The sequence below is a fragment of the Vigna unguiculata genome, chromosome 11 (genome assembly GCF_004118075.2).
Source record: "Vigna unguiculata cultivar IT97K-499-35 chromosome 11, ASM411807v1, whole genome shotgun sequence".
In the NCBI taxonomy this organism is placed as follows: Eukaryota; Viridiplantae; Streptophyta; class Magnoliopsida; order Fabales; family Fabaceae; genus Vigna; species Vigna unguiculata.
This window is the reverse complement of record NC_040289.1, coordinates 35,252,541-35,279,076: the sequence shown is the minus strand read 5'-3', so window position 1 is coordinate 35,279,076 and position 26,536 is coordinate 35,252,541. Positions and strand designations below refer to the sequence as shown.

At 32.2% G+C, this 26,536-nt stretch overlaps 2 protein-coding genes across 6 annotated transcripts; both read left to right on the top strand.

Annotated features, from left to right (window-relative positions):
* The first annotated feature begins 9,810 nt into the window (after positions 1–9,810).
* Positions 9,811–19,986, top strand: LOC114169263. 2 transcript variants are annotated; one of them, XM_028054331.1, is made up of 9 exons: positions 9,811–10,158; positions 10,256–10,340; positions 11,766–12,266; positions 12,387–12,546; positions 12,753–13,050; positions 18,472–18,544; positions 18,618–18,708; positions 18,943–19,022; positions 19,409–19,986. In XM_028054331.1, the coding sequence occupies exons 2-9, from the start codon at positions 10,260–10,262 to the stop codon at positions 19,673–19,675; spliced, it is 1,551 nt and encodes a 516-aa protein (XP_027910132.1). In that variant the 5' UTR covers positions 9,811–10,158; positions 10,256–10,259; the 3' UTR covers positions 19,676–19,986. The 2 variants fall into 2 exon arrangements, with proteins under 2 accessions (XP_027910132.1, XP_027910131.1); XM_028054330.1 differs by having other exon boundaries at positions 9,812–10,340.
* A 2,088-nt stretch (positions 19,987–22,074) lies between these two features.
* On the top strand, positions 22,075–25,395 carry LOC114168778 (yrdC domain-containing protein, mitochondrial). Of its 4 annotated transcripts, none has more exons than XM_028053721.1 (5): positions 22,075–22,340; positions 22,600–22,822; positions 23,680–23,855; positions 24,084–24,375; positions 25,008–25,395. In XM_028053721.1, the coding sequence occupies exons 1-5, from the start codon at positions 22,256–22,258 to the stop codon at positions 25,069–25,071; spliced, it is 840 nt and encodes a 279-aa protein (XP_027909522.1). In that variant the 5' UTR covers positions 22,075–22,255; the 3' UTR covers positions 25,072–25,395. The 4 variants fall into 4 exon arrangements, with proteins under 4 accessions (XP_027909522.1, XP_027909523.1, XP_027909526.1 ...); XM_028053722.1 differs by having other exon boundaries at positions 22,147–22,318; XM_028053725.1 differs by having other exon boundaries at positions 22,177–22,318; positions 22,610–22,822.
* The last annotated feature ends 1,141 nt before the right edge of the window (positions 25,396–26,536 follow it).

Sequence of the window (26,536 nt, the reverse complement as noted above, 5' to 3'; positions counted from 1 at the left end):
TTTGGAGTGTTGGAAAAATGGTGATAACATTAATTGATGTTAATTGAGATGTTTGGTTTCCACGTTGCACTGCAAATATTTACATTAACTATTTATGGCTCCTTCTGTTTAGTGGTGTCACTATCAATTTTGTCTCCTCATAAAACAATACCTATGCACTCATAGTCTTACTTTTACACCACCACTCTCTTAATAATTAAACTTTTAGTGCGTATTTGGTTTCCTTATAATATTTATAATTATCATAAAATAATAATATAACTTTGACTTTATTTTGTTTTATTTTATGCTGAGGAATTAATTTTGGGTACACTATTGATTTTGAATTGAATTAACTCTCACTAGTCTTTTTCATTGCATAAACAATTATACCATATTTTGTTACTAATTTATTTTTTGGAATCACATATTGCAAATCAGTTTTACAAAATATATTTCTTTCGAAAATTAATTTTGTGACGGTTTACCCAAACTTTACACGTGCAGTATATGAGTATGTTACCAAGTTCTGAAAATATTATTTTAAAAAATAGTTTAATCACTTTATAATAAAAAAAGAAGATAAATCAATACTTTCTGATAAAAATGTTAATAAAGATGATTCTTAAAGAAAGGTTTTTGGAAAGAAGAATCAGAAGACAGAGAGAAATTGTCATCCTTTGGTGATTCACTAGTTTCCGTTCGTATTTTAGTTAACAAAAATAAAATAAAATTTTCATTGGAATAAAATTAAAATAATCTTATACATTTATTATAAACTATATGTTGACTTAGACTGTTTGGTATCAAAGGTTGGAGAAAGAATACTTTAACACTCCTACTTCACACTCCACTTTAATAGTATAATAATATATTAAAATTAAGTTAAAAATAAAATAAATATAATTAATATAATTTTATTTAAGATTGTGAGTGATGATGACAAAGGTTGGTATTTGGAACATAATTTTAGTGTTAAAGCAAATAATATTTCAAATGTAATAATTAATTTTAGTGATGTTATTTTACAAAATTTAAGATCGAAATATTAATGTAATATTTGAGGCTTGTAAAAGTGAAAAAGAGGTTTTATATACAACTTTTTGTTCCCTTTCAACCACTAACAAGACCTTTTCTATTATATTCAACAATCTCACATCGCATAAAAATAAAAATTAATAATAGTTTAAATATTTAAGTTACGAAGTGAACGATACAACAATGGATCATAATATTTTCCAACTCATGAAACTTATTTTAATTGTTGAAGTTATTACTTTAATTTAGATTTATTAGTTGTAAAATTTTATAATAATTTAAGTATTTGTTATTTATATACTACAATTTAATTTAAGCAGAGAAAAAAGAGAAAAACTTAAATTCTAAATTTCAATTAAAATTTAAAATTTAATATTGAATAATGTTTACAAATATATCTCTTCTAGGAATATATATATATATATATATATATATATATATATATATATATTAAAACTTATAATTTATGAAAGCTGGAGAAATTGTCTAAAACATAGCAAGAAAGTCCCAAAAAAATATTTATACTATTATCATTATCCTGTAATCATATATTTTTTTTAATTTAGAAATAATAAATTAAAATGTTACTATTAAATTGCTTAAACATAATATTTATATTACAAAATCAACTAATTCAAATACAAGTCACAATTATAATATATTAAAAATACAGTTCTCTGATATAATATTTTAAAACTAAATTTATATTATATAAAATATTTATTTACATAAATAATTATTACATACATGGGTTGGATAGATACTATAGCATCGTGCCTACATTCATTCTCACTAAAATATATTAAAGTTGCTGTGATTTAATTATTTTCCTATTTTATTAGAAATATTTTCCCTTCTGTCTTTAGTGTTTCTTTTTGACTGGTCAGAATTGGAATGCAATTTGTTAATGGACATAATGTTTCCTTTCCCCACTATAATTGTTGACTTTATTTCAACTAAATTATTGAATAGTGTATAATTATATTTTAGCAGTGCCCTAAAAGTATTAGTAAATAATGTAATTAAATATTTTTTTTTATTGAAATCACTGTAAAGGAAATCATAGCAAGAGTATTACTATTAATATCACTTTCTAATACGATTTATTTACTATTATCTTAGACATATTCTGCTTCCATTAATGACTTCATGATTTATTTACTGATAGTTTGTTAGTGCCATCATGTCTATCAAAAGCATTACTGTTAAATTTTGTTTGATAGTTTGAAAATTTAAATATGACAAAAAAATTTGGTAAAATGTTTGGTGAAATCATACCTTCAGCAGGTGTTTGTTTGTCATGTAGTTTGGTTTATTTCTGGAAACAAAGATATCCAAACAAAACATAAAGTTATAATCAGATTTAGTTTAAAAGTGACAATAGGAATAAAATTGTGATTTAGATTGATGTTTACCTTTTTAATTTTTTATTAACACAAACTAAGATTTAATAATAACTTTTACTATAAAAAAAATAAATTTAGTTTTAAATAGTAACTTCACTCAAATTACGATGTTATTAATGGTTGCATAGCTAACTTTTTAATATGATGTAGAAGATTAATTTAAAAAAAAATATTAAATCATTTGTTAAATAAATATTTATGTTAATATTTGATTATTAAATACTAACTAAAATAAATATTAAAAACTAAATAATCACTGAGTGTATGCAAATTTGAAAGAGCCACATATATTAAAAGTAATGTTTTTTTTAATATATTATCTTTTATCTTACTATTATATAAAAATGATTCTTTATTTTACTGTACATTTTTTTCTCTCCAAGTTTACCCTTTGTTAAGTAATCACTTATCAATTTTATTCTTTAAGTGACATTTTTTAAATTTAACCTTTATTTTGAAGTTCGACCATTTTTCTTAAATTTAATCATTTTTTAAAACTAAAATAACAATTTATAATAAAATATTACATACAAAATAAATAAAAACAATCTAAAATAAAATTATAAAAAATATTTATATTCATTTTTATATGTATAATTTTATTATTTTCTGTTATCATAAAAAATGGTTAATATTGTTTTTAGTTTTTAACTTTTGGTGAAAATTGGAATTAGTCATTTTTTTAATTTTAGACCAATTTAGTCACTTAACTTTAAAAATGCATAAATTTAGTCATTTTAATTATATTTTATTAAGTTTATGTAACGTTTCAAATATATTTCATAATAATATTTCAGCTAATATTGAAAAAAAATGTGTCAAATATTAAAAACAAAAAACTTAAAAGTAAAATTGATTATAAAAACTATATTCACACGTTAGATAGGGGAATGATTGAACTTAAATTTTAAAGATCGACTATTTTTAAATTTTAATAAAATCATATTTAATCTTAAAAAAAAAAAAAATCAACTCATTTGCACATAATAAGACATATGTTTTCACTGGTATATATTAAAAAGAATTGGGGAAGCCAAAGTCCCTATGCTCCCAAGGAGCTCTCTGCCTCTACAAATATGGTTAGTATTAACTTAGCATAATATGTATACACGTAATTAAGTTAGTATTTATTAAACAAACACTAACATAAATATTAAAAAATAAATAAGGTTAAAGTCAGCTTAACAAACGCTGACCTTATTTAGTTATAATATTTTATTTATATAAATGCTAATAATAAAAAAAATGAAAAAATAAGATTAATGTGAGTTTAATAAACACTAACTCATTTAATTTTAATATATATTTGAAATATGTACGTGCTTTTCATGTTGAATATGGACCTAAGATTACTTTTAATCCAATGATTTAAATTTAATGATGACATATCTCTTTACTCATAATTTTATTTTTTTATTTTTTATACATATCTCACCATACTCGTCTTATTCGTTGACATTTATAAATTTCCTTATTTTATGTCTTTTACCAACATTAATATCATTCATTCACACTCATCTCCTTCCTCTACACTCATATTTTCCTTCCAGACACATTCATTTACATTTTTCTTATATTCTTTTTCTTTTCTCCTTCATCCACATTCTTCTTGTCATCTCCTTCCTTCATATATGTTTCTTTTATCTCACTTTTATTATACATATTTATTGCTTTCATCTAGGGTCGCAATGCGGGTCGGCCCTCATAAGGCCCGCACAACGTGGGCAGGCCCCCCGCATATTCCTTGGCCCGCGTGCTTGCAGACTAGCCTGCTTTTTTTTAATTTTTTATAATTTTTATGATAAAACTTTTGATGTTTAAAAGTTGAGAAATTTTAAGAAGTTCACAAAATTAAGTAAAGATTTTGAGAAATTAGATGATAAATTGATAATTCAACATTTTCATCATATTCATACTATGACATACACAATGTATTCTTTAAATTTTAGCACATTAAAAAATACATAATACTTGTCTTTTCCAGTTATACAAGAATTTAAAACGTTAATGCAAGAATTCATAAAAAAAGTAATTAATATACACAAGTGCAAGTTTTTTTTTTAATTTTATGTGGGCTTGTGGGCCTACATGCTCACTACCCTGGCCCGCTCTGCGTTTTTTTTCATGGACTGCGGGCCGAGCCATAAGATCAGGTCCTAATTGTCACCCCCACTTTCATCTACTTTAATTTTTCTTTTAATTTTTTATTTATATTTATTATGTATGGAGTGATTATATGAGAATTTTCTTAATGTGTGTCATTAACATCAATCAAACCGACACTAAATAAAATAAATTTTACAAATAAAAATAAGTTAATTTCGGTTTAGATGATGTTAAATTGCTTTAATAAAAAAATTATTTAAAAATTAATTATTTTAGAGTTGACAATACTAACAGATTAATATTCTTAATTTTAGAGTCATATATACACGCAACGACGCAGTATCAACGCTAAAAATGATTTAACATCAACTTTTGTTTGTTAACATCAGGAAACACTAATTTTCTCGTAATATTTCATAAATATTTGTTATGTTTATATAAATTAAAAAAGTTATAGTTAAAGTATTTTAGTTTATATATTATAAGTATACATAACCATTAAAAGATTATGACATCCATTAAATAAGATAGATATAAGTATACATCCCCAAATCAGCCTTAAAAAGATGCAATATTTTTGTATTAATCTATTTTCTTACTTCATATATGTTTGATTCGATTTGGAACACGTTGGATGACTTGACAAGACAATGCCCAAACTAGTGCTACCGCAAACCTTTTGAAACTAAACAAATTATTGGTGATGGAAGACTTTGGTCAAACCAACTAAACATTCATTATTCATTCATCATTAACAAAGGATCATACTACTTTTAATATCCATTTTCTACACTTTAAATAAGGATAATAATATTCTAATATATTTTTTTATTCACTTTTAACCTACTATTTTAATCATCATTAGATCATCACATCACATCACTTGAAAAAATCAAAATAGATAATCTCATAATAATCGAAAAAGTGGATTAAAAATGAGTCAAAAAATAAGTTAAACTACCTTTATTCTTTAGATAAACTCTTTTTTTTTCACAAATTTGGCTCAGGCCAACACATTAAGAATGTAATATTATATATTAAGTCTTGAACTACATATTAACTATAACTTATTTTATTTCAATGATAGAAAACATAATAAATTTCATAAATTTTGTTAAGATAAAGTTTAAAATTATTTTAAAATATAAACTTTAAATCTTGTTTAATTTTACAAACTTGATCTATAAAATAAAGTTTGAAATTATTTATTTATTGTAATTTACTATTATTTTTAATTATAGTAAATTCTTCAACTATTTTTTTCTAATTTAATTAATCTCTGGCGTACTTTTACTTTATTCTTTCTAATGTGATCAAAATGAATTTGTAGTTTTTGTTGTTTTGTTATTATGTTTTTCAAAATAGATTAATGTATACATTATAATGATTTTAATATTTAATATATATATATATATATATATATATATATATATATTTTAATAAATATATCAAAATTCGTGATACATGCATGAATATATGTCAATTTCAAGCAATTAGTTTCATTGTCTTATCTCGTTTAGCCGTCAATCTTTATCTAGTTTCTGTTTCACACTCAATATTTTTCCATGTGCTTTTTTTTTTCTAGTTTAATGATTTTGTCTACAATTTGACTACAAGCAATGTGAAGAGAACACCAAAGAAAAGTAAGAACAGTAAAATCAAAACAATTTGGCTTCCAAACAAGTTCTCTAAAGACTAAAGCAATACAATAAGGAACAATCTACTTATATTCTCTTCATCTCTTCTTTGCCTTACATTCTAAAATCCATAGATTTTGTCAATTGGCATTCAAAAAAATAATATGTTTATACTAGAAGTGAACTTTAAATCTAACTCAACTCCATAAAATTATTAGACATTTTTTTAAATAATGACTCTGATATTATGTTAGAAGTGAGTTTTAAGTCTAACTCAAACTCACAAAACCATCTTGTAAAATGAGATTTATATCTCACTTATATATTATGAGATTGCCTTATTTCAGTAGACGTGTGATTTCTGACGGTTTACCTCTCTACAAATACACACACCTAAGTTTTCGAATCTTTTCTCTCATAAGAGAATCATCATCAAAACATATTGAAAAACCTGCAAGTTGTTGTGATAAATGATTAATAACTCACGTCCCTTTTACTTCACGCAGAAGAATCAACACATTTGGGAATGAATGCATGAACAATGAATAATAGTAACAGTAATAAAAAAAAGAGCATTAATGGAGCTATGATATGTCAACAATTATGGCTTTCAATTTCACTGTAATGAAGATGAATTGATTGGGTGGCTAATCTTCTGGCCCATGTTGCATCTCATCCATAAGTTCAAGCGACACGTCACATTCGAAGGACGCTAAAACCAGCTACACTAATTATTATAGTAAACAAGAACAAACAAAGTGAATATTATTAGCATCTCAGGTCGTGAACCTCAAATGTGACACATAAAATGTTATTCGTGTGTGTCTCTAAAATAATGATTATGTTTTTGTTATAATTTTGAAAAGGTTACAGAGGGTAGAGGATGCTCTTGACTTCACATTTGAATTCTTAAATTCTCTCATCTCAAGACCACAAACAAGCATCGATCTTGTGGCAAAAAGCAAAAGTGGAAGGTTTTGATCATTATTAACTTAAAATAATCATACAAGCTTTTTACCTTTCTGCTACAAATGCTTCTGTCAAACCACTTTGTTTCATACTTTAATTCAAACTATCTGGAAGCAAGGAAAGGAGAGAAAGGTGAAAAGGGCAAAGTCTCTTTATAGTAATGCATGGAGATAACCCATTTCATTTTTACCCCACAGTTACACACATATTTATGCAGAAACCAAACACAGATTAATTAATATATATTACTATCCTAATTACTATGTAATCTGACGAAAATAATCCAAATGTGAGTCAAAAAATCAAACGTCTCATATTGGATATTGGATAGAATAGATAAAGTTAAACACTATATAAGAATAAAGACTCATAACGTCATTGTCTTAAGATTATAAGGTAAAAGTGGTGTCAAATGTCTTGTATATCAGAGTCGATGGTTCAGAATGAGTGACCGCATAACCAACCATAACACAAAAAAGAAGTCATCTAAGTGAACCTATATTGATCTGTAATGGATATGTATGCTAGCATTAAAGCATGCTTAACGATACAGTTCTGATGAAAATATGTTAACATAATTTGAAAAAAATAAGTGGTGGGGTTCAACACAGGACACTGCTTTTACTTTCTTTTGTTAAAGATCTCAAGTTGATTTTGTTTTTATTTTTTCTGCTGTTTTTCTTCGTATGGCACAGTACTTGATTCTTTTGATATGCAAGCCAAACAAGGACAAACTCAAAGCAAAGACGCGCGTTCTCTTGAATGAATGAAGGAAGAAGGTTATTGATATGATATGAACATGCAAATGCCCTAACTTAACCGTTATCTGAACATTTTTTGGTGGCTAAAGGATCACCACATTAATCATAATCATATGTCCTATGAAAGGGGCTATACACAAATTTTGTCCCCCCTCATCATTTTCTTCCCAACATCAATAATATTTTCCTCTACATTCTTATATCTGCCATATAATAATAATATGATGTTGTGTTTTTAAGCATTTTAGACGTGAATTTAATTTTTATGTTGATATTTTGAAATAATACGAATTTATTAGATTTATGGTTCAGTTCTTATCATGATAATAAAATTATGAGTAAGATCATAACGAAATTTATTATTTATGATTTATTAATTTTGTATGTATGAATTAGGTTTAAAGTTTATTACTATAGATTTGACATTTTACTTCGCGGTCTCGATTACAGCGGAATCACAACGTATAAGAAAATGGTAGCATTTTTGCAATTTTATTCAACTATATTGTCTCGGTTCTTGGAAAAATCAGTGCAATAAGTAGTTTTAGGCATCGTTTACAAAAGAACCGAAGCCTATGAGAAAGGCCGAAAAACAAATTTTCAAAATTGCCACCAGTGTCAGGACATTTGGTCTCCCGAGACAATACGAGACAGTTTTAGACCTCGGTGACAATAGAACCGAAGCCTATAAGCCAGTCCAGAAACCCTAACTAACCCTAATTTCAAAATTGCCATCAACATGTCACCTTTAGCTTCAAGTTTTGTTGACTGAGGTCATTAAGTCACTTTACGCCTCGATTATTAATTGAACCGATACCATAAAACCTATTAAATTCTCAAATTGTGAAACCCTTTCGCTAATAATCTTGTATCTATGAATTAGGTTTAAAGTTATTTTTATAAAATTTAATGTTCTTATGATCATAGTAAAAAGCTTAATCTTACCGGTAAATGGAGGTAATTTGGAATATTAACAACTACAAAAAAAAAGGAAGCCTAAACACTTAAGTTAAATTACAATTTTTATCCTTAAAACCCTTTTGACTAATTCAAACACGTTAGGTTCTTTTATTAGTACTATATTAATGTTAACCTAAGAAAATATTTATTATCTCTTCTGGTCCCTCACGAAACAAAACACAATATTTTCATTACCTAGTAATCAGAAGAAACTAAATCTCACAATATTTGCGTGAATTGAAAGTGAATTGGTGAGAATGATCCTGAAAACAGGAACAAATATTATAGCGTAAGTTAGTTGCAATCCCATCCATAAAAGTTCCTCTTTTTAAAGTAAGTATATCTTTTATAAAGGGTACGGTGGAGATATATATAGTTTATAATAAATATCTTCATTTTCACTACTACTAAATTAGCACGTCATTAGTTTAATTCAAAACTTAAACAAAAATTTCAAACAACTAAAAATATTGAACGAGTTTATTTGAATTATTTTGAATCTTCATATATTTAAATTTGATTTTCTTTACCAATAAAAAAACATGTTTATTAAAACTTTGACAAATTGTAAAAATGTCTCTTAAATTAAATTAATACTTCGTCTATTTTTTTTGTGTGTGTGTGTGCTTAAGATTATATTACTATGTTTAAATAGGTCTAAAATAACCCTAGTTAATATTTGCTACTTCTATAACAATTGTTATATTTAGGCAAATATAAAATACTATTCAAAAAATTGGAAATGATAAAATATTAACAATTTTGGAACAAAAATTGGAAGCTAAGTAATAAATGCATCCTTTATTTTTTGTTTTGAAGCTAAAGGCAAGTTTAAAAGACATTGAATGTCATTGATCATGGGAAGTTGGGAGTGAGAGCAAGGTGTGGTGAATGTGATTGGGTGTATTTGTTTTCTTCTCCTAACTTTCTCACCACTCATTCACTATTTAAAGTTCCTGTCTTGTGGGGGAACTGAAACTAGTTTAGTAGTTTCTGCAGATAGGTGGAAATATAATATACTAAACTTCTTTGATTATGTAAATTAATCTCGTTTTATTATTATCTGATTAGGTAGTTTTCTTTTGTTAATATAAACATTCTGCATATTTTAACAGTGGTGAGAATAACTTATGAAGTGTGTGTGAGTGGTAGCAGATCATAGGGAAGGGTACCCCACTAAGTGTGTCATAAATGTCAAGCTTGGTCTCTGTGCTTAATCACACTCGCTTCCTTTTTTTTGTAACCCATAAATCTTAGTTGTCTCTGTCATCACCATCTCTTCCATGTACCCAGCAATAAGTGGTATGGGAATAATTGGTGTCTTCAAGAACTGATTTTTATTTGCAATTTGGGTTGGTCTTCTATTTCCAATTTCTGGGTTTGCATTCTTTTGCTACAGAAAAATGAGTACAGAGGAAAAGCCTGTGAATGAGGAACATGACGCAGGTTCTTGCAGACGAACAGTTTCTCTTCCAGTTCAAAAGGTACCACTTTTGGTTATTCGTTTTGCATCTTCTTGTGTGCTCCAATCTGGGGCATAGCATAGGGTCTGGTTTATTTCAAAGATTAGTCACTAGTTTGAACTGTTTATTATCTTTTTTTATTTCGCGTTCTTTCTCTTTCTTAATAAATACTATCGTTTCTCCCTCCTTCTGTCAGTTTTGGTTTTGTTTGGTTGTTGATTCTTCGGACCGAAATTTCCAAATTTATTTTTTTGTTGTAGTAGACATGCTATGAACACTGGAAACAATCATTACCAGTGACGAAGTTTTTTTTTTTTTTTATGTATTTTATACTTTTATTTCAATAATTGGGTCAGTTTTTGGACTCATATATATCATACGCATATATTTTATAATACTCAGAGCTTGATTTGTTTGAATTTTTTTCATAAACTGTATGCGTGGGATTTATTCCTGTAGTATGTTATTTCTTGGTGTGAATTTTACTCCTTTTATTTGTTAGCGTGTTTGTTCTGATCTCTTATGTGTGTGCATGAAAACTGACTGCAACCAGCTTCCAGCTACTTTTGTTTGTTTCCCAAAGTTCTTTGAATTATGCAGTTGAATATGTCATATGTAGTTTGCATCCAGACACGCATAGGACCCAGTTGGTTAGAAGCTTGAATATGTTCAGCCAAACATCTATTATTTAATTCACTCCATAAATATGTATCACTAAATAATTTGCTCAGAATTTTATTTCAAATAGGATTTGGATTAAAGTTTAAGGTCACTGTAGGGGGACTTCATATTCAACATTGGGGCACATAATTGCTGATTGTATGATACCTTTCTGTTGAAAATCTCGGCTACTCTTTTGTTGATTTAGAGTCTTTGAACCAACTTCTCCATAAGGATTTCTAGGAGAGAAAAAAATGAAATAGACTTTCTCCGTAAGTTAAAATTAGCTCATGCACAATTAAAAGATAAAGACTTGGTGAAGTGATACTAGAGAATTTCTATAAATTAACTTGTGTATTAGATAATTTTATCTTATAGAGAAATTGATTTCATGTTTTTCTCTCGTGAAACATTATAGAGAAGTTTTACGGGAGAGGATTTCAACATTCAATCACTGCATAACTGTTTATAATTTGATTATACTTCCAATTACACTTTCCTACTTCTTGACAGAAGCAGTTTGAGTACTAGTTTATATTTTCATAACAATTAGACATTGCACTTAGAAGTGAGGAGGTGAGTTAATAGATTGGCTGGAAGGAGAAAAGAAAAAAAAACTCCGCATCCCTGTTTCATATAGTCTAATTGTGTAGTAGTTTGATATTTCAAGCTATGACCAGGAAAAAGGATTCATTGACTACTGAAATAGTTTTATTAGGTGTAATGTTGTTTACATGTATCTCAATGCCGCAGCATTTAATTTATAAATTCTATATTTATTTGTAGGTTGATGATCCAATGGGGATAACTGAAGAAACATCGCATGTTCCTCCTCGGAAGCGACAGAATCTTCTCCTAGAAATACCCTCAAGAACAGAAGAGAGTTCTCAAGATTTTGTTGCAATCAAAATGCCACCAACACCAAGTTCCAATCCCACTCCTACTCCAAAGAGAGTGAATTTTCTTGTCAGTTCTCGCTCTGTTGATCCTCCTACATATAACTCTCCTGGGCCTTCAACATCAAGAGGAAAATCAGCCATAAGAAGCCTGCTCCCAAAACTGAGCTTCAGGTATCGTACACCAGCAGCAGATGTTGAAAAGGCAAATACTGCGGCTTCAGAAGTTTCCTCTTCAGGCATTGGAGAAAAGCCTTCAATTGCAAGATCATTGTCTCTTACTAAGATATTTACTCCTAGGATTAAGAGAACATCATCATTACCACTAGATGAAATTAGACAATCAAACAATGAATCTTCTCATGGTGGAAGTGTTGGTGGTCCTCTAAATGTGAGATTTAATGATGCTTTTTAAGTTCCATTTTTCTGTAGTTATATGTGGTAGACATTGTTGGTAAATCTTAAGTCGTTTTAATAACCTTTGTTTTAACCTATTAGTTAATTTTCACAGAAAAAAGAAGCCCAGAGGAAGATAGCTCGCTCTCTTTCAGTACCTGCCAACAACAAAGATAAAAACTTAAGGAGGATGGATTCATTTTTTCGCATTGTTCCTTCCACTCCTCGAGTAAAGGAAGGAGATGTATTGGTAGACACTTCGACAAATGATACTGGTATCCCATTATAAACATTTGCTTTTGCTTGCACTCATGGAAAATTGTAGAATTTTATATGCCAACTTTGAATTATCTGGTGGTGGAATAGAATCCACTCTCCCACTCTCAGATTTTCTTAAAAAGAATTCCCACTTTCTCTGGAGACATTTTAGTTTAATTTATAATTTTAGAACACCAACATCTTCATATCTTGCATGGTGCAGAAAATGAAGACGCTAATGGTGAAGATATAGCCGAAGAAGAGGCTGTGTGTAGAATTTGTCTGGTTGATCTGTGTGAAGGAGGTGAGACCTTCAAGTTGGAATGCAGCTGCAAAGGTGAACTTGCTCTGGCTCACCAAGAATGCGCTATTAAATGGTTTAGTATAAAGGGTAACAAGACCTGTGATGTGTGCAAGGAGGAAGTTCGAAACCTACCTGTCACTCTATTGCGGATCCAAAGTGTTCGAAATCGAAATAATGGTGCAACTAGGTCTCAGCTGGAAGATGCAGCTGGATACAGGCATGTCTATTTCCTTTTTGTTTCTTAAGGATCTTACCGATGAATGAGTTACAACAATATGCTTCAATGAGGAACTAAATGGATATCATAGAATCTTAATGTATGAATTGAATTTAGTTCATATATAGTCTTAAATACAGGCATAGTCAATGCCTGTATTTACATGTCTATTCACTGTATGAACTAAATTCAGACTTTAATAATCTTGAATCACTTCCTGCCTCTTGTTTGTTGTTATTTAGCCAAAATTTTCTCTTGTGTCCTCTGCTTCATGCATGTAATAATGGTTATCAACTTATCACACCATCTGAGATACAGACCAGCTAGTTTACTTTCACGCCTTAGAAATTTAAGTAATGGACTGACATGCTATGTAATGATTCAAACATTGTTTGCGATACAGATCATTTGTGATGCTTATGAAGTCAATAGTTTTTCTTGAAGTTCTGCAGCTACTACTAGTGGAATAGTGTGTTTTTGTTATTTCTTTATTTATAAATTCTTTCATTGTGGATTATCAATTATTATAATTGTTAGATGATATAATATTGTGTTTAATAGTTGGGCTTCTAGGATTTGGCCCATTATCAATATAAATAAACTGTCCTTTGTGTAGGGTTTACACAAGGGAGATTAATCCCAAAACCCTATTTCATCTTATTTTACATGGTATCTAGAGCTTAGGTTAGTTTACTATAGCCATCGTCCCGCCGCCGCTCATTGCCGCCGCTTCTGCCGTCGTCACCGTCGCCTCCGTCGCCACCGCCGTCACCGGAGCTGCAGTTTCGACCGACGACCAGACGGTTTTGTTCGTCTCGGCCAGGCGACTCCAACGCCGCAGAGATCGCCGCCATCGGAGCTCTCACGCGCCTCCACGCGCCGCCGCAAGCTCCGGCAGCCGCCACCTCTCCGCCGCGCGTGACGGCGCGTCGCCGGTCGTTTTCTGCGCCGATCAACTTCGCCTGAATCGCCTTCTTGAGCTCTTTCTGAATCTGTGGTTGTTGTTTCAATCGGAGCACCTTGAATTTTTAGGGTTTCTCCCTCTATGGCTTCTTCCGCTGCCTGCCAATTCGAGTGTGTCATCTTCAAGCACTCCGCTGTCTGAACCCTCTGTTTATACCAACTACGTCAATGTGCATTTATCCATTGACAAGTTGGATGGCACAAATTACGCGACATGGGCATCCAATATCAAACTTTGGCTCAAGAGTCAAGGATATGAAGATCATCTCACCCAGAGTGTAACTACAGTTGCTGCAGATGAAGTTTCCCGCTGGACGAAAATTGATGCCCAATTATGCATCGTCATTAAGTCCACCATTAACTCTTCGCTGAAACAAATGTTTCGTTCATATGAAACATGTTCAGACGTTTGGGCACAGGCCAAGTTGTTATACACCAATGACACTCAGCGTCTTTATGGTGTTTGTCAGGATCTTTTCAAAGTTGTTGCTCCGCAGAGTCCTGGACCCATGGCTGATTATTTGGGCAAAATTCATGCCCTTCTGCATGAGTTTAATGAGTTATTGCCTCCGGCCTCCACTCCAGCTGAAGAACTTGAGCAACGGTCAAAGTTCTTTATGTTATTGGCATTACATGGTCTTTCTGATGAATATTCCCATGTTCGCGACCAGATTTTGGGGTCTCCTGTTGTGCCCAACTTCACTGCTACTAGTTCTGCCCTTTTACGTGTGCCAAGAAAACAAATCATTGATACATCTACTTGTGCTGATGATTCCTCAGTCTTGGTCTCTCAGCAGGATGATCGCAATCTTTCTCGCAAGCCGGGAAAGGGACGACCCAAGTGTGACCATTGTGGCAAATTAGGCCACAAGATTGACAAATGTTATGCTCTACATGGACGTCCTCCTCGGTCTGCTGCAGTAGTTCACTCTGATCCTCCTCCCCGATCAGCGACTGTGGATCCTGCTTCATCTGATACCGCAGGGCATCCTGCCATTTTCAACGACTTTCTCAAATGGTATGAGGAACGTCAAAGTTCTAGTTCCACTACATCTGCCTCTGTTGCACGCACAGGTACATCATTCGTTGGCCTGACTCACTCTGATTCTCTTGGTCCTTGGGTTCTTGACTCAGGCGCCACAGACCATATTACTGGTAACAAATCTTTGTTTTCTTCTTTGTCTTGTCCGCATCATTTACCCTCAGTTACAATGGCTGATGGGTCTAGAGTCTCATCTCATGGTGTTGGTACTGTTAATATTTTTCCATCCATATCCATTGATCATGTTCTTTATGTTCCTGGGTCTCCATTCAATTTATTATCTGTCAGTCGACTAACTCGTTCTCTTGATTGTATTATTTCCTTTACCAAAGATTCTGTTTGTTTACAGGACCGGAGTTCGAGACACATGATTGGCACCGGATGTGAGTCTCATGGTCTGTATCATCTTCGTCCTCCTTCACATGTTGGCGCGGCTATGGAATCACCATCCCTTCTTCATGCACAATTTGGTCATCCCAGCCTTGCCAAACTGCAACAACTTGTCCCCAGCTTGTCCAACTTATCTAGTTTGTCGTGTGAGTCTTGTCAATTAGGAAAGCATAGTCGTAGTTCGTTTCCTTGTAGTGTCTCACAACGAGCTTTGTCCCCTTTTGCATTAGTTCATTCGGACATTTGGGGACCTAGTCGTGTTAAGTCTACTTTAGGTTTTCAGTATTTTGTTACTTTTATTGATGATTATTCAAGATGTACTTGGTTATATTTAATGAAAAATCGTTCTGAGTTGTTCTCTATTTTTCAATCATTCTTTCATGAAATTAAAACACAGTTTGGGGTTTCTATCCGAAATTTGCGGAGTGATAATGGTCGTGAATATCTCTCTCAATCCTTCAAACATTTTATGGCTTCTCAGGGCATTCTTCATCAAACATCATGAGCTTATACACCCCAACAAAATGGAGTGGCTAAGCGCAAGAATATGCACCTTATTGAAACAACTCGCACTCTTTTCATTCATGGTGCAGTTCCTTCACATTTTTGGGGTGATGCGGTTCTTACTGCTTGTTATCTTATTAATCGCATGCCTTCTTCAGTCTTGCATAACCAAGTTCCTCATTCTATTTTATTTCCTTACGACCCTCTTCACCCTTTACCTCTTAAAGTCTTTGGGTCCACATGTTTTGTTCATGATTTTAGTCCTGGCTTGGATAAGTTGTCTCCGAGAGCCCACAAATGTGTCTTCTTAGGATTCCCCCGCTCACAAAAAGGGTATAAGTGTTTCTCTCCTTCCCTCAACCGTCATTTTATCTCCGCTGATGTCACCTTTGACGAGTCTTCTTTTTACTTCACACACCCCTCTTCTCGTTGTGAGCCACCATCTACTACTATAGACATCCCTGTTGTGTGTGATCCTCCTAGTGTGTCCACTTCCAGTGCCACCTCGGATTCTCCTCAGCCACCTCCGAGTGTACCTATTGCGGATAGACCACCTCTTCAGGTTTATAGCAGAAGACATCGTTGCCAACCACCAACTCATGACTCACATCAAGTGCCGAATTATTTGTCTCCTCCGGTTCCAACAACTGAGTCTGATCTTCCCATTGCCCTTCGTAAAGGTATGCGTTCTACCCGTAATCATTCCCCTCATTATGCTGCTTTGAGTTATCATAGAATCTCTCCATCTTTCTATACATGCCTTTCGTCTATTTCCTCTTTGTCAATTCCAAAATCTTTAGGTGATGCATTAGCCCACCCTGGTTGGCGTCAGGCCATGCTTGATGAATTGAGTGCTCTCAGGCATAGTGGAACATGGGATCTTGTTCAATTACCATCCGGGAAATCTGTTGTTGGTTGCAGGTAGGTCTATGCTATCAAAGTTGGCCCTGATGGCACTGTTGACCATCTCAAAGCTCGCCTTGTTGCCAAAGGTTACACACAGATCTTTGGTTTGGATTATGGTGATACTTTTTCTCCAGTGGCCAAGATGGCATCTGTTCGCTTATTCATTGCCATGGCTGCTCTTCGCCAATGGCCTCTTCACCAACTTGATGTCAAAAATGCATTCCTCAATGGCGATTTGAATGAAGAAATTTATATGGAGCAACCTCCGGGTTTTGTTGCTCAGGGGGAGTCTTCTGGATTGGTTTGTCGTCTTCACAAATCTTTATATGGCCTAAAGCAGTCTCCTCGGGCTTGGTTTGGAAAATTCAGTAGTGTTGTTCAACAATTTGGCATGTCTCGCAGTGAAGTGGATCATTCAGTTTTTTATCGTCACTCCAGTGCTGGATGTATCTACTTAATAGTGTATGTTGATGACATTGTTCTCACAGGAAGCGACAACCTTGGCATCTCCCTCTTAAAGCAACATCTTTGTCGTCATTTTCAGACCAAAGATCTTGGAAAACTCAGGTATTTCTTGGGTATTGAAGTAGCACAATCCAATAGTTGTATTGTCATATCTCAGAGGAAATATGCATTGGATATTCTGGAGGAAACTGGATTAATGAATTCTAAAGCAGTAGAAACACCCATGGATCCTAATATTAAACTTCTACCTAAACAGGGGGAGCCTTTCTCAGATCCTAAACAGTACAGACGGTTAGTTGGAAAGTTGAATTATCTTACTGTTACTCGTCCTGATATTTCCTTTGCTGTTAGCGTGGTGAGTCAATTCCTTAATTCCCCATGTGAAGAACATTGGAATGCAGTTATTCGCATATTAAAGTATATCAAAAGCTCTCCTGGAAAAGGTTTACTATATGATTCCAACTCTGATACAAAAGTTGTATGTTATTCAGATGCTGACTGGGCAGGATCTCCTTCCGACAGAAGATCTACTTCCGGATATTGTGTCTCAATTGGTGGTAATTTGATCTCTTGGAAGAGCAAGAAACAAAGTGTTGTGGCAAGATCTAGTGCAGAAGCAGAATATAGAGCTATGGCTTTAGCCACATGTGAACTTGTTTGGCTTAAGCAATTGCTTCAAGAATTGCAATTTGGAGATGTCACTCAAATGACACTCATATGTGACAATCAGGCTGCTCTTCATATTAGCTCTAATCCTGTCTTTCATGAGAGGACCAAACACATTGAAATCGACTGTCACTTCATTCGAGAAAAAATCCTATCCGGGGACATCAAGACCGAGTTTGTCAACTCAAGTGATCAATTAGCAGATATTTTCACTAAGTCTCTTCGAGGACCTAGAATTGATTATCTTTGTAACAAGCTTGGTACATACGATTTGTATGCACCAGCTTGAGGGGGAGTGTTAGATGATATAATATTGTGTTTAATAGTTGGGCTCAGCCCATTATGTATTTCTGGGATTTGGCCCATTATCAATATAAATAAACTGTCCTTTGTGTAGGGTTTACACAAGGGAGATTAATCCCAAAACCCTATTTCATCTTATTTTACAATAATCACCCCTTTAATTTGTCTGCTCATTTTAATAGGGTATGGCAGGAAGTCCCAGTTCTTGTCATTGTCAGCATGCTTGCGTATTTCTGCTTTCTTGAGCAGCTATTGGTAAGAACATCAGTCCTCTCAGAATTATGAAATTTGCAATTTTGTGTATGCTCAGTTATTCAACTCTCTGTAGGTTGGAAAAATGGGTACTGGTGCAATAGCCATATCTCTTCCATTTTCCTGTGTACTGGGTCTACTTTCCTCCATGACATCATCAACCATGGGTAGGTTTGAACATTGGTAAATATGTAAAATACTTGTCTCAATAACTCGTCAGATATAGGAAGTGCCATTGCATCTTTCATGCATCTATTTCCACTCATTTAAATGACTTTTATCTAACATATCCTTTTGTGCTATTGAAACTGTTTTGATTGATGTCGGTGTTGCTCTTTTCTGCTAGGTTGGTTTGCTGATCTATGTGTCCTAACATTTTTGTTTTAAACTCTGGTGTCCAGTGAAGAGCAGGTTCATCTGGATTTATGCTTCTGTCCAGTTTGCTATGGTGGTTCTCTTTGCGCATATTTTTTACTCCGTGGTAAGGAATTTTTGTCTGAACCAAATGCTTGTTACCTGTAAAACAAAGTTTGGCAATATTTTATGAGAAATAAATGATCAAATGAATAGAGTAATACTTTTTTTATCTCTGAAAGAAAAACAACAGTATCAGATGTGGTACGGATGAAATTATATCGTCTCCAAATTTCCATAGAACATGCAGATTCTTGGGGGATGTAATGGAACAAAGGATATCTAATCTGATTTTATCTAAGTTGGTTTATGCATATCCTGATTCCAAAGTACATTCACCACATTTTTCTTGCATAATTGGTTGGTTATATGGATGCTTGAAAGTGTGTACGAGACTCCTAAATGCAGAAGGCCAAGCGTTCTGACTCTCTTTATGTCTTTTGTCTCCTACAGGTTCGTGTGCAAGCTGTTTTGTCTATCCTTCTGGCCACATTTGCTGGTTTTGGTGTGGTGATGAGTGGGAGTTCTATTCTTGTGGAGTTCTATAGATGGAGAAGAAGATCACAGGCTTCATCAGAGCAGCGACAAGGCCCTCAATTGATGCCACAAACAGGACAAAATCCACAATCTTCAAACACTCCTAATTCAGATTCAGGTTCAGGTCCTTCAAACCACAGTCAACCTGTGGTGCAAAATGAACATAACTCAAATCAGAGTTGAATTGATGTGTTTGTTTGGCTTCTCTTAACACTAGAGGATGCAGCTGATTGTTTTTCATTATTGATTTGGAAGTACTTATTGTGTATAGGGAATTAGACTTTATACATTTTTACATCTTCACCAGACTTCATTGTACAGCTTATGGCAGCAAGCAATAGTGACTTAGAATATAGCTTCTCATGCTATGGAATTTCTGTTTTTTTTTTTTTTTTGGTGTGATGGGAATTGCAATTTTCAGCACATTAAAACCAGAAGGCTTCTGGCCTTCTTTTTTGTAGTCTTGGGTGAGAGAATGATTTTGTTTTTGGTCAGAGTGGAGAGGAAGTCTTGTTAGTTTATCTTGGTGATTTGACATTGATGTAGCAAACTAAATGAAGCTTTATTACCTTCTACTCTAGGACTAGAGCTCATTTTCCACTTTGGAAGAAACACTTGAAGTGTTGCATGTAATTCTGATGCTTCAACAGTACATTCTAGCAAATTGCATGTTATGTTACAACAATAATTAACATATTTTGTGAAAGATGTTGTCTTTCTTAGAAAGGTGGAAATCTCTAATCTTTATTCAATTAGGTATTGATTGACTTGTCATTACTGATATGTGTATATGACAAGACCATTGCAAAAGTTGTTGTGACAGGTTGTGTTTACCATGTTCTTTTTTTGACCAAGTATGTTTGCCACAATCTATCACAAAGATAAAGAAGCTTGCTTTCTTCTTTTATTGAATTTTTTGTTGTACAAAGCTTGCTTTATTATATTCAAGCTGACACTGAATTGTATTATCTACTTTATCTGCTACCACACTTGTTTAAGGAAAACAAGATATCGTGTCAGCTGTTTCACAGTGAAAATGACTACTTTTAATCAAATGCGTAGCAGAAAAGCAGAATCTGATAACATTAATATGGTTGCTTAATTTCCTTTATTATGACTAGTTTGAGAATTTCTTCCTGTATAGTTTTTTTCTGGTCATGTTTATTGGTTGATTTTTACAAAAATTATTGAGTGAATATAATTGTTATTCTTTTATTTCAAGTTAAATGAAAACTTTTGTACTTGAATATTTGAAGTGATGTCACTTTAAGTTTTGAAATAACTAATAATTTTATCTATTCTTTGAATATGTAAGAAATAGTAAAATAATTCCTAAGTATTACAGTTTGATATTTTGATCATATAATGGTCTCATAAAACTTATCACAAAACATAATTGTGAGAGCTTCTACATATTTAAGGACTTATTCAGAATTTTCGTTGTTTCAAGAATTAAATTAAGATTTCACATATTTAAGCACTAAATTGATTTTTTTTTAATTGCTCAAACTTGCTTTAAGTGTTCAATTCTTAAATCTTTAGTTTGTGCTTAAAAATGAATATTTAGGATGGACCTACCCGAGACAGAGAGTAAAATGGTAATAATAATTTTAAGAAATTTATAGAAAGCACACAAGTTAATAAAATCAGAGATTTTATAGGAAGAGGGGTTAATATTTTGAATAGTATAAATTTAGGAATTTTCTATTTGGAGTAAAATATAATGTTTTGATAGATAAATTTAGAGGGGGTGAGATTTAAAATAATTTAATGGAGGATGTTCGTGGAAAGCAAAATACGAAAACAAAAGAAGATTTTTAGTTTATATATATATATATATATATATATATATATATATATATATATATATATATATATATATATATATATATATATATATATATATATAAACTTATTGAAGGATTTGATTGCACGAGTAAAAGCAATTTATGGACTTCATTTAAGAGAGAAAATTTGAGTAAAAGATTATTGAAAATTGGATAGAATTGACTATTCAAATAAATAACGTACTAAATCTATGATTTAAATGATCTGATATTGTCCAAATCTGATTTTTGTGAAAATAATTTTTTACCAAACTTTATTTATTTCTTTGAGTAAGATTAGTCTATGAAACTTTAGAACATTGAGTCCATAAGATAAATAATAAAGTATGAATGTTATCCAACATTTTTGGAAGTGCTACAAGTTTGCATGTGTTAGTCGTAATGCACATGTCTTATGCCTGAAGAGTCGAAGGTTTTTGTGTTTTTTTCACTTCTGTGTTTTTTCTTTTTGGAATGACAAAATATATTTTTTAATTCTTTATTCTTTTTAAAAAATATTATCTAAAATGTATGAAAAGGCTTTCAAAGTACACATTATAAAGTGTTTCAAAAAGAATATTTTTAAAATGATACTTTTAGATATATTTTAGATTTATCTATTTGGTTTTACCGAACACAATCCAAGGGTTATAAAGTGAAGGTTCAGATAATTATTCAAAGTGGTAATGATTATTAATATTATGATCAAAGATCGTGATTTAAATTTTGAAAGGATGAAAGTAACATTATTTTAAAAGAATTAAATAGAAGGGTTTCTAATTTTAGAAGAACGTAAAACATATTTAATTTGAAAATAAAATAGAAAAACAATTGTAGAAAGTGGAGAACTGAATGAACACATAGTGTCTATAAGGTCTTTGGTGTAGTAGTGACTATGGAACAGAGCATAGGTGAATACAGATTTTGCATACGATGAATGTTTCTGCGCAAGGATTGCTTCTCCTCAACACTAGTTTCTTTTCCAATTTCTCCTTCCGAGGTGACCTTTAATCACGACCCTTGTCAGTCCCTTCTCTCTCTCTCTCTCTCTCTTTTTTTTTTCTTTTGAAACTTCAATCAAACAGTTGGTGGGTCAATCAATCAACCAAATTTGTCACACTTCAACGTTATGTTTTAACTTCTTGTATGCCCACTTGAGTTTCATGGTCAATAATGCTTTCTTTGGTGGCATTTTGGATAAAAAAGTGTCAATTTATGCGGTACTTTACCTTTTCTGGTCAACTCTAAAATTGAGTTCCACATGTGACACTTGTGCTTCAGGGTTTCGCAGGTTGTCAGTTGTTCGACGTTCGCAACAGTGTCACGGGCTGAGAAGAGGTTTCTCGAAAAACATGGCTTGCAGTGTGGAAAATTGTGATATGGGTAGTGGGGTGGTTCATCCAGCCACGGATGCTTACGCTGGAGAGGCAGTTGAAGCTTTGAAAGCTGGGAAAGTCATAGCAGTGCCCACTGATACGCTCTATGGGTTTGCTTGTGATGCTTGGTATGCTGCTCTTTCAATCTCTGCTTCAAAATTTATATTGCCTTTGTAGCATGCATGCTTAAAATCCTTGAAGCTTCACTTCCGTTTCTGGCCTTCTAGTTTTGCTCATCTTTGTTGCATTTAATATTTTTCTAGGTACATGTGAGAAAAATTGGTTGTAGTGGTTTTACTGTCTTGGATTTTAGTTATAACTATGTTTGAAAATTAACTTCAAGCTTGGTATAATCAACATAAGAGAAAAAATGTAGACGAAAATATTTTCAGATTAACTGAATCTTTCTTCTTTCTGTACCTTCTGCTGGAAAAGTTATGAAAACACTATTGTATTGTATAGTATAGCATTAAGAAAGAATGAAGCTGATGAGACTGCACCCTTAAACTAGTGAAATTTTAATGAATTTCTGTATTTGAATATAAATCTTAGAGATTGCTTTTTATCTATTAAAAAAAGACTATAAAAGGTTTGTATGTCTATAACATTTCTGTTGTTTTTATATCTACGAACCTAATATTAAGCTATTCACAATATTTCCTGGCAATATATCCAATGAAATGTTGGGCCAGTAAAATTCGATCTTCCTAAAAGGATGCAGATAAATAATTGCTTTATGCTATATCCATTTCATACAGGTTTTGATAAGATATAAAAAAAAAGTCTTCATAACCACCACATGGGAGAAAAATTAGCTCCACATTATACCCATCGTTCTGAATGCCTACATGTTTTCTTGTTTTAATCAACTGTGTTGAAAATTTCATTTGCACTCTAGTGTCCACACCTTCCTATGTCTCTCTATTAAATTGCATTCTAAATGATTAATGATTACCTCTTACTTTCTATTGGGGCATGTTGGCAGCTCATTGGAAGCGGTTAACAGGATTTATGAGATCAAAGGCCGTAGACATACAAGCCCTTTGGCTATTTGTGTTGGTGACGTATCAGACATAACCCGTTTTGCCGTCACTGACCATTTACCTCACGATCTGCTTGATTCCCTCCTACCTGGGCCTGTTACAGTTGTACTAAAACGAGGTTTGTCAGTCATATCTGAGAGAGAGTGTATATGTAATGGAAAGTAAAATTTGCAGAGTGTTCTATAACATATGTCTAAAGTAATCATTTAGCGAAGTTTAGGATGCAGCAATTTATTCCTATTTCTTCTATCCCTTTGTCAAAATATCTTCTTTGAACCTCTGATTCTGTTATAATCATCTTATTAGTTGTCTTGTCTGATAGTATGTATACGTGGATATTTTGCAGGAGAGTCAAGTATTCTTGAACGATCTTTGAACCCAGGATTGGATAGTATAGGAGTTAGAGTGCCTGATTGCAATTTCATCAGAACCATTGCCCGTGCTTCAGAAACTGCTCTAGCCCTCACCAGTGCAAACTTAAGTGGACAGCCAAGTAGTCTTTCCACCAAAGATTTTGAGAACCTCTGGGAACACTGTGCTTTTGTTTATGATGGTGGTTTGATTCCATCAAGTCGTGCAGGTTCTACAGTTGTGGACCTCACTACACCACAAAAATACAGGATACTTAGACCTGGAAGGTAGCTGGTCTAAACTTTACTATACTACACTGTTTAAAACATGTATTGTGCGGTAAGATGCATATGTCAAAACTATTTCTGTTATATCATTTTCCCACTCGAATATACGATGGAAATGCTTGGATTTTTCTGTTCTAATATTTCACCATTAAAAATGATGACACCTGTTAGATATTGTTTAGATACGGTTAATCACAATATCAAACAATATCTTCTATTTACTCTATTTATTTTCGGTTACTCTTTTTAATTGTACGTCTCTTTATTATAAATAGATTATCTATATGTGATTTATACACAAGATTAATCTCAAACCCTATTTTCTTTATTCTCAACGACACCAAATTCATCCAGTTGGGAGAACTTACATCACCTTCCTGCTGTTAATAATGTGTGGACCTCTGCAAAATGCATATGAAACACGGCCATCATTCCTGTCTGAAGCCTTTTCTTAAGTAATAAAAGTGGTTCAAAAACTGACACGTTTTACTAGCAGAATGATGGAATATCTGAGTTTACATGTTTTGAACAAACCAGTTCATGATCTTTGGTTACCATGTATATTTGATATTTTTAAGTATGAGTTTTATGTTGCATTAAATCGGGTGTTGTTGTTCACCTATCATTTGCAGTGCAAAGGAAGAGACAGTTGCCATCTTGGAGAAGCATTCTTTCGTTGAGGCAGTGACCTCTTAAATAAGTTGTGATTCATTTGCAGTGTGACATTGTAGACCTAATGTCCCACTTGCAAAATCAAACAATTCTTTCGCTTGGACAAGTGAGAAGCTATCACCCAGGCTAGTTATTCCCATTGACTGCTTTATGTTTCATAGTATTTATAGGATGCATTAAAAAAATACGTTAAAAAATCTATGGTGTTGTGCTTCAACTTGGTTATATTATTATTTTTTTCCATCAATACATTTGCATAAAACTTCTTTGTATCTTGAGCAGGTGCTATGGAAATGTAAACAGTATAGTGAAATCTAATTCACGAAATATTTTCTGTGGATAGCATTATTATTGTGTTAAAGGCTGCTATACCCTAAATGCCAAGTAATCATTTGTGCAGAACATATTTGACATCATTGGGAAGACAGAATAAACACACTTTAAAGAATTAAAGAAATTCTTAAAATAAACGCAGATTTTCATTTGATCAAGGGCATAAGTTGAAGAGTAAAGCTGCAAATTTGAGTCTCTTAATAGGCTCTTCGAATCTGAATTGGGTAGGATTGCACTAAACAATGAAGTTCTATCTAAAATTTGATATAATTGCATAACCTTTCATGTTTAATGTGCTAACAATGACTTATTTTGTTGCATGTCCTCTGTCAAACATAAACGATGTCCAAGATTAGTTATTTGTCAACTTGTAATGCTTTTTTGTTGTTGGTTTGGAACTACTCAAGATAGTGGTTGAACCAAGCAACAAATAGTTTAATTAGTGCATCTTCAACTTTTTTTTAGTAATATATATATATATATATATATATATATATATATATATATACGTATTTGTAAAATTTAACTGGCTCCAAGAATTGGTTTACAGACCGACTTGCAAATGCAAAAAATTTGGCTCATTTAAGAATAATTAAAAACTGATAACCGATACAAACCAACGTAGCAACATCAAAATTTATTTAAGTTTTCCATTCATATAATCTTTACCTTTTTTTTGGATTTAATATAAAACCTTTTTAAAATTAAACAAACACATTAAATACATTATGCATGGGTATACAATGTTTTACCAAACTATCGTTTATCTCCTGAAACGTAATTTAGTCATTTATACCAATTTATAATTTTCCGCACCTTTATTATTATTGATGGATGATTGCAATTATCACAAGTCAATCTCTATCTAATAACCTAACATTTGTGAGATTCTCCTTTATCAGCATCACAAGTTTCCTTCTTTTATTTATTTACATATAAAAATAATATAAAGTTTAAATCACTTAATCTGGCCAAAAACAAAAAGAAAAAACGCGACAACAAAAATTTGGTACTAACTCAAACATTGGAAATATAATAGTTTGATTGAAAACTCAGAAAGACTTTTATCATACTTTTTTATTATTATAGAAAAATTCAGGTGAGGACAACACATAATATGTATTGAATGACTTGCAACTTAGGAAAATTGTTAAAG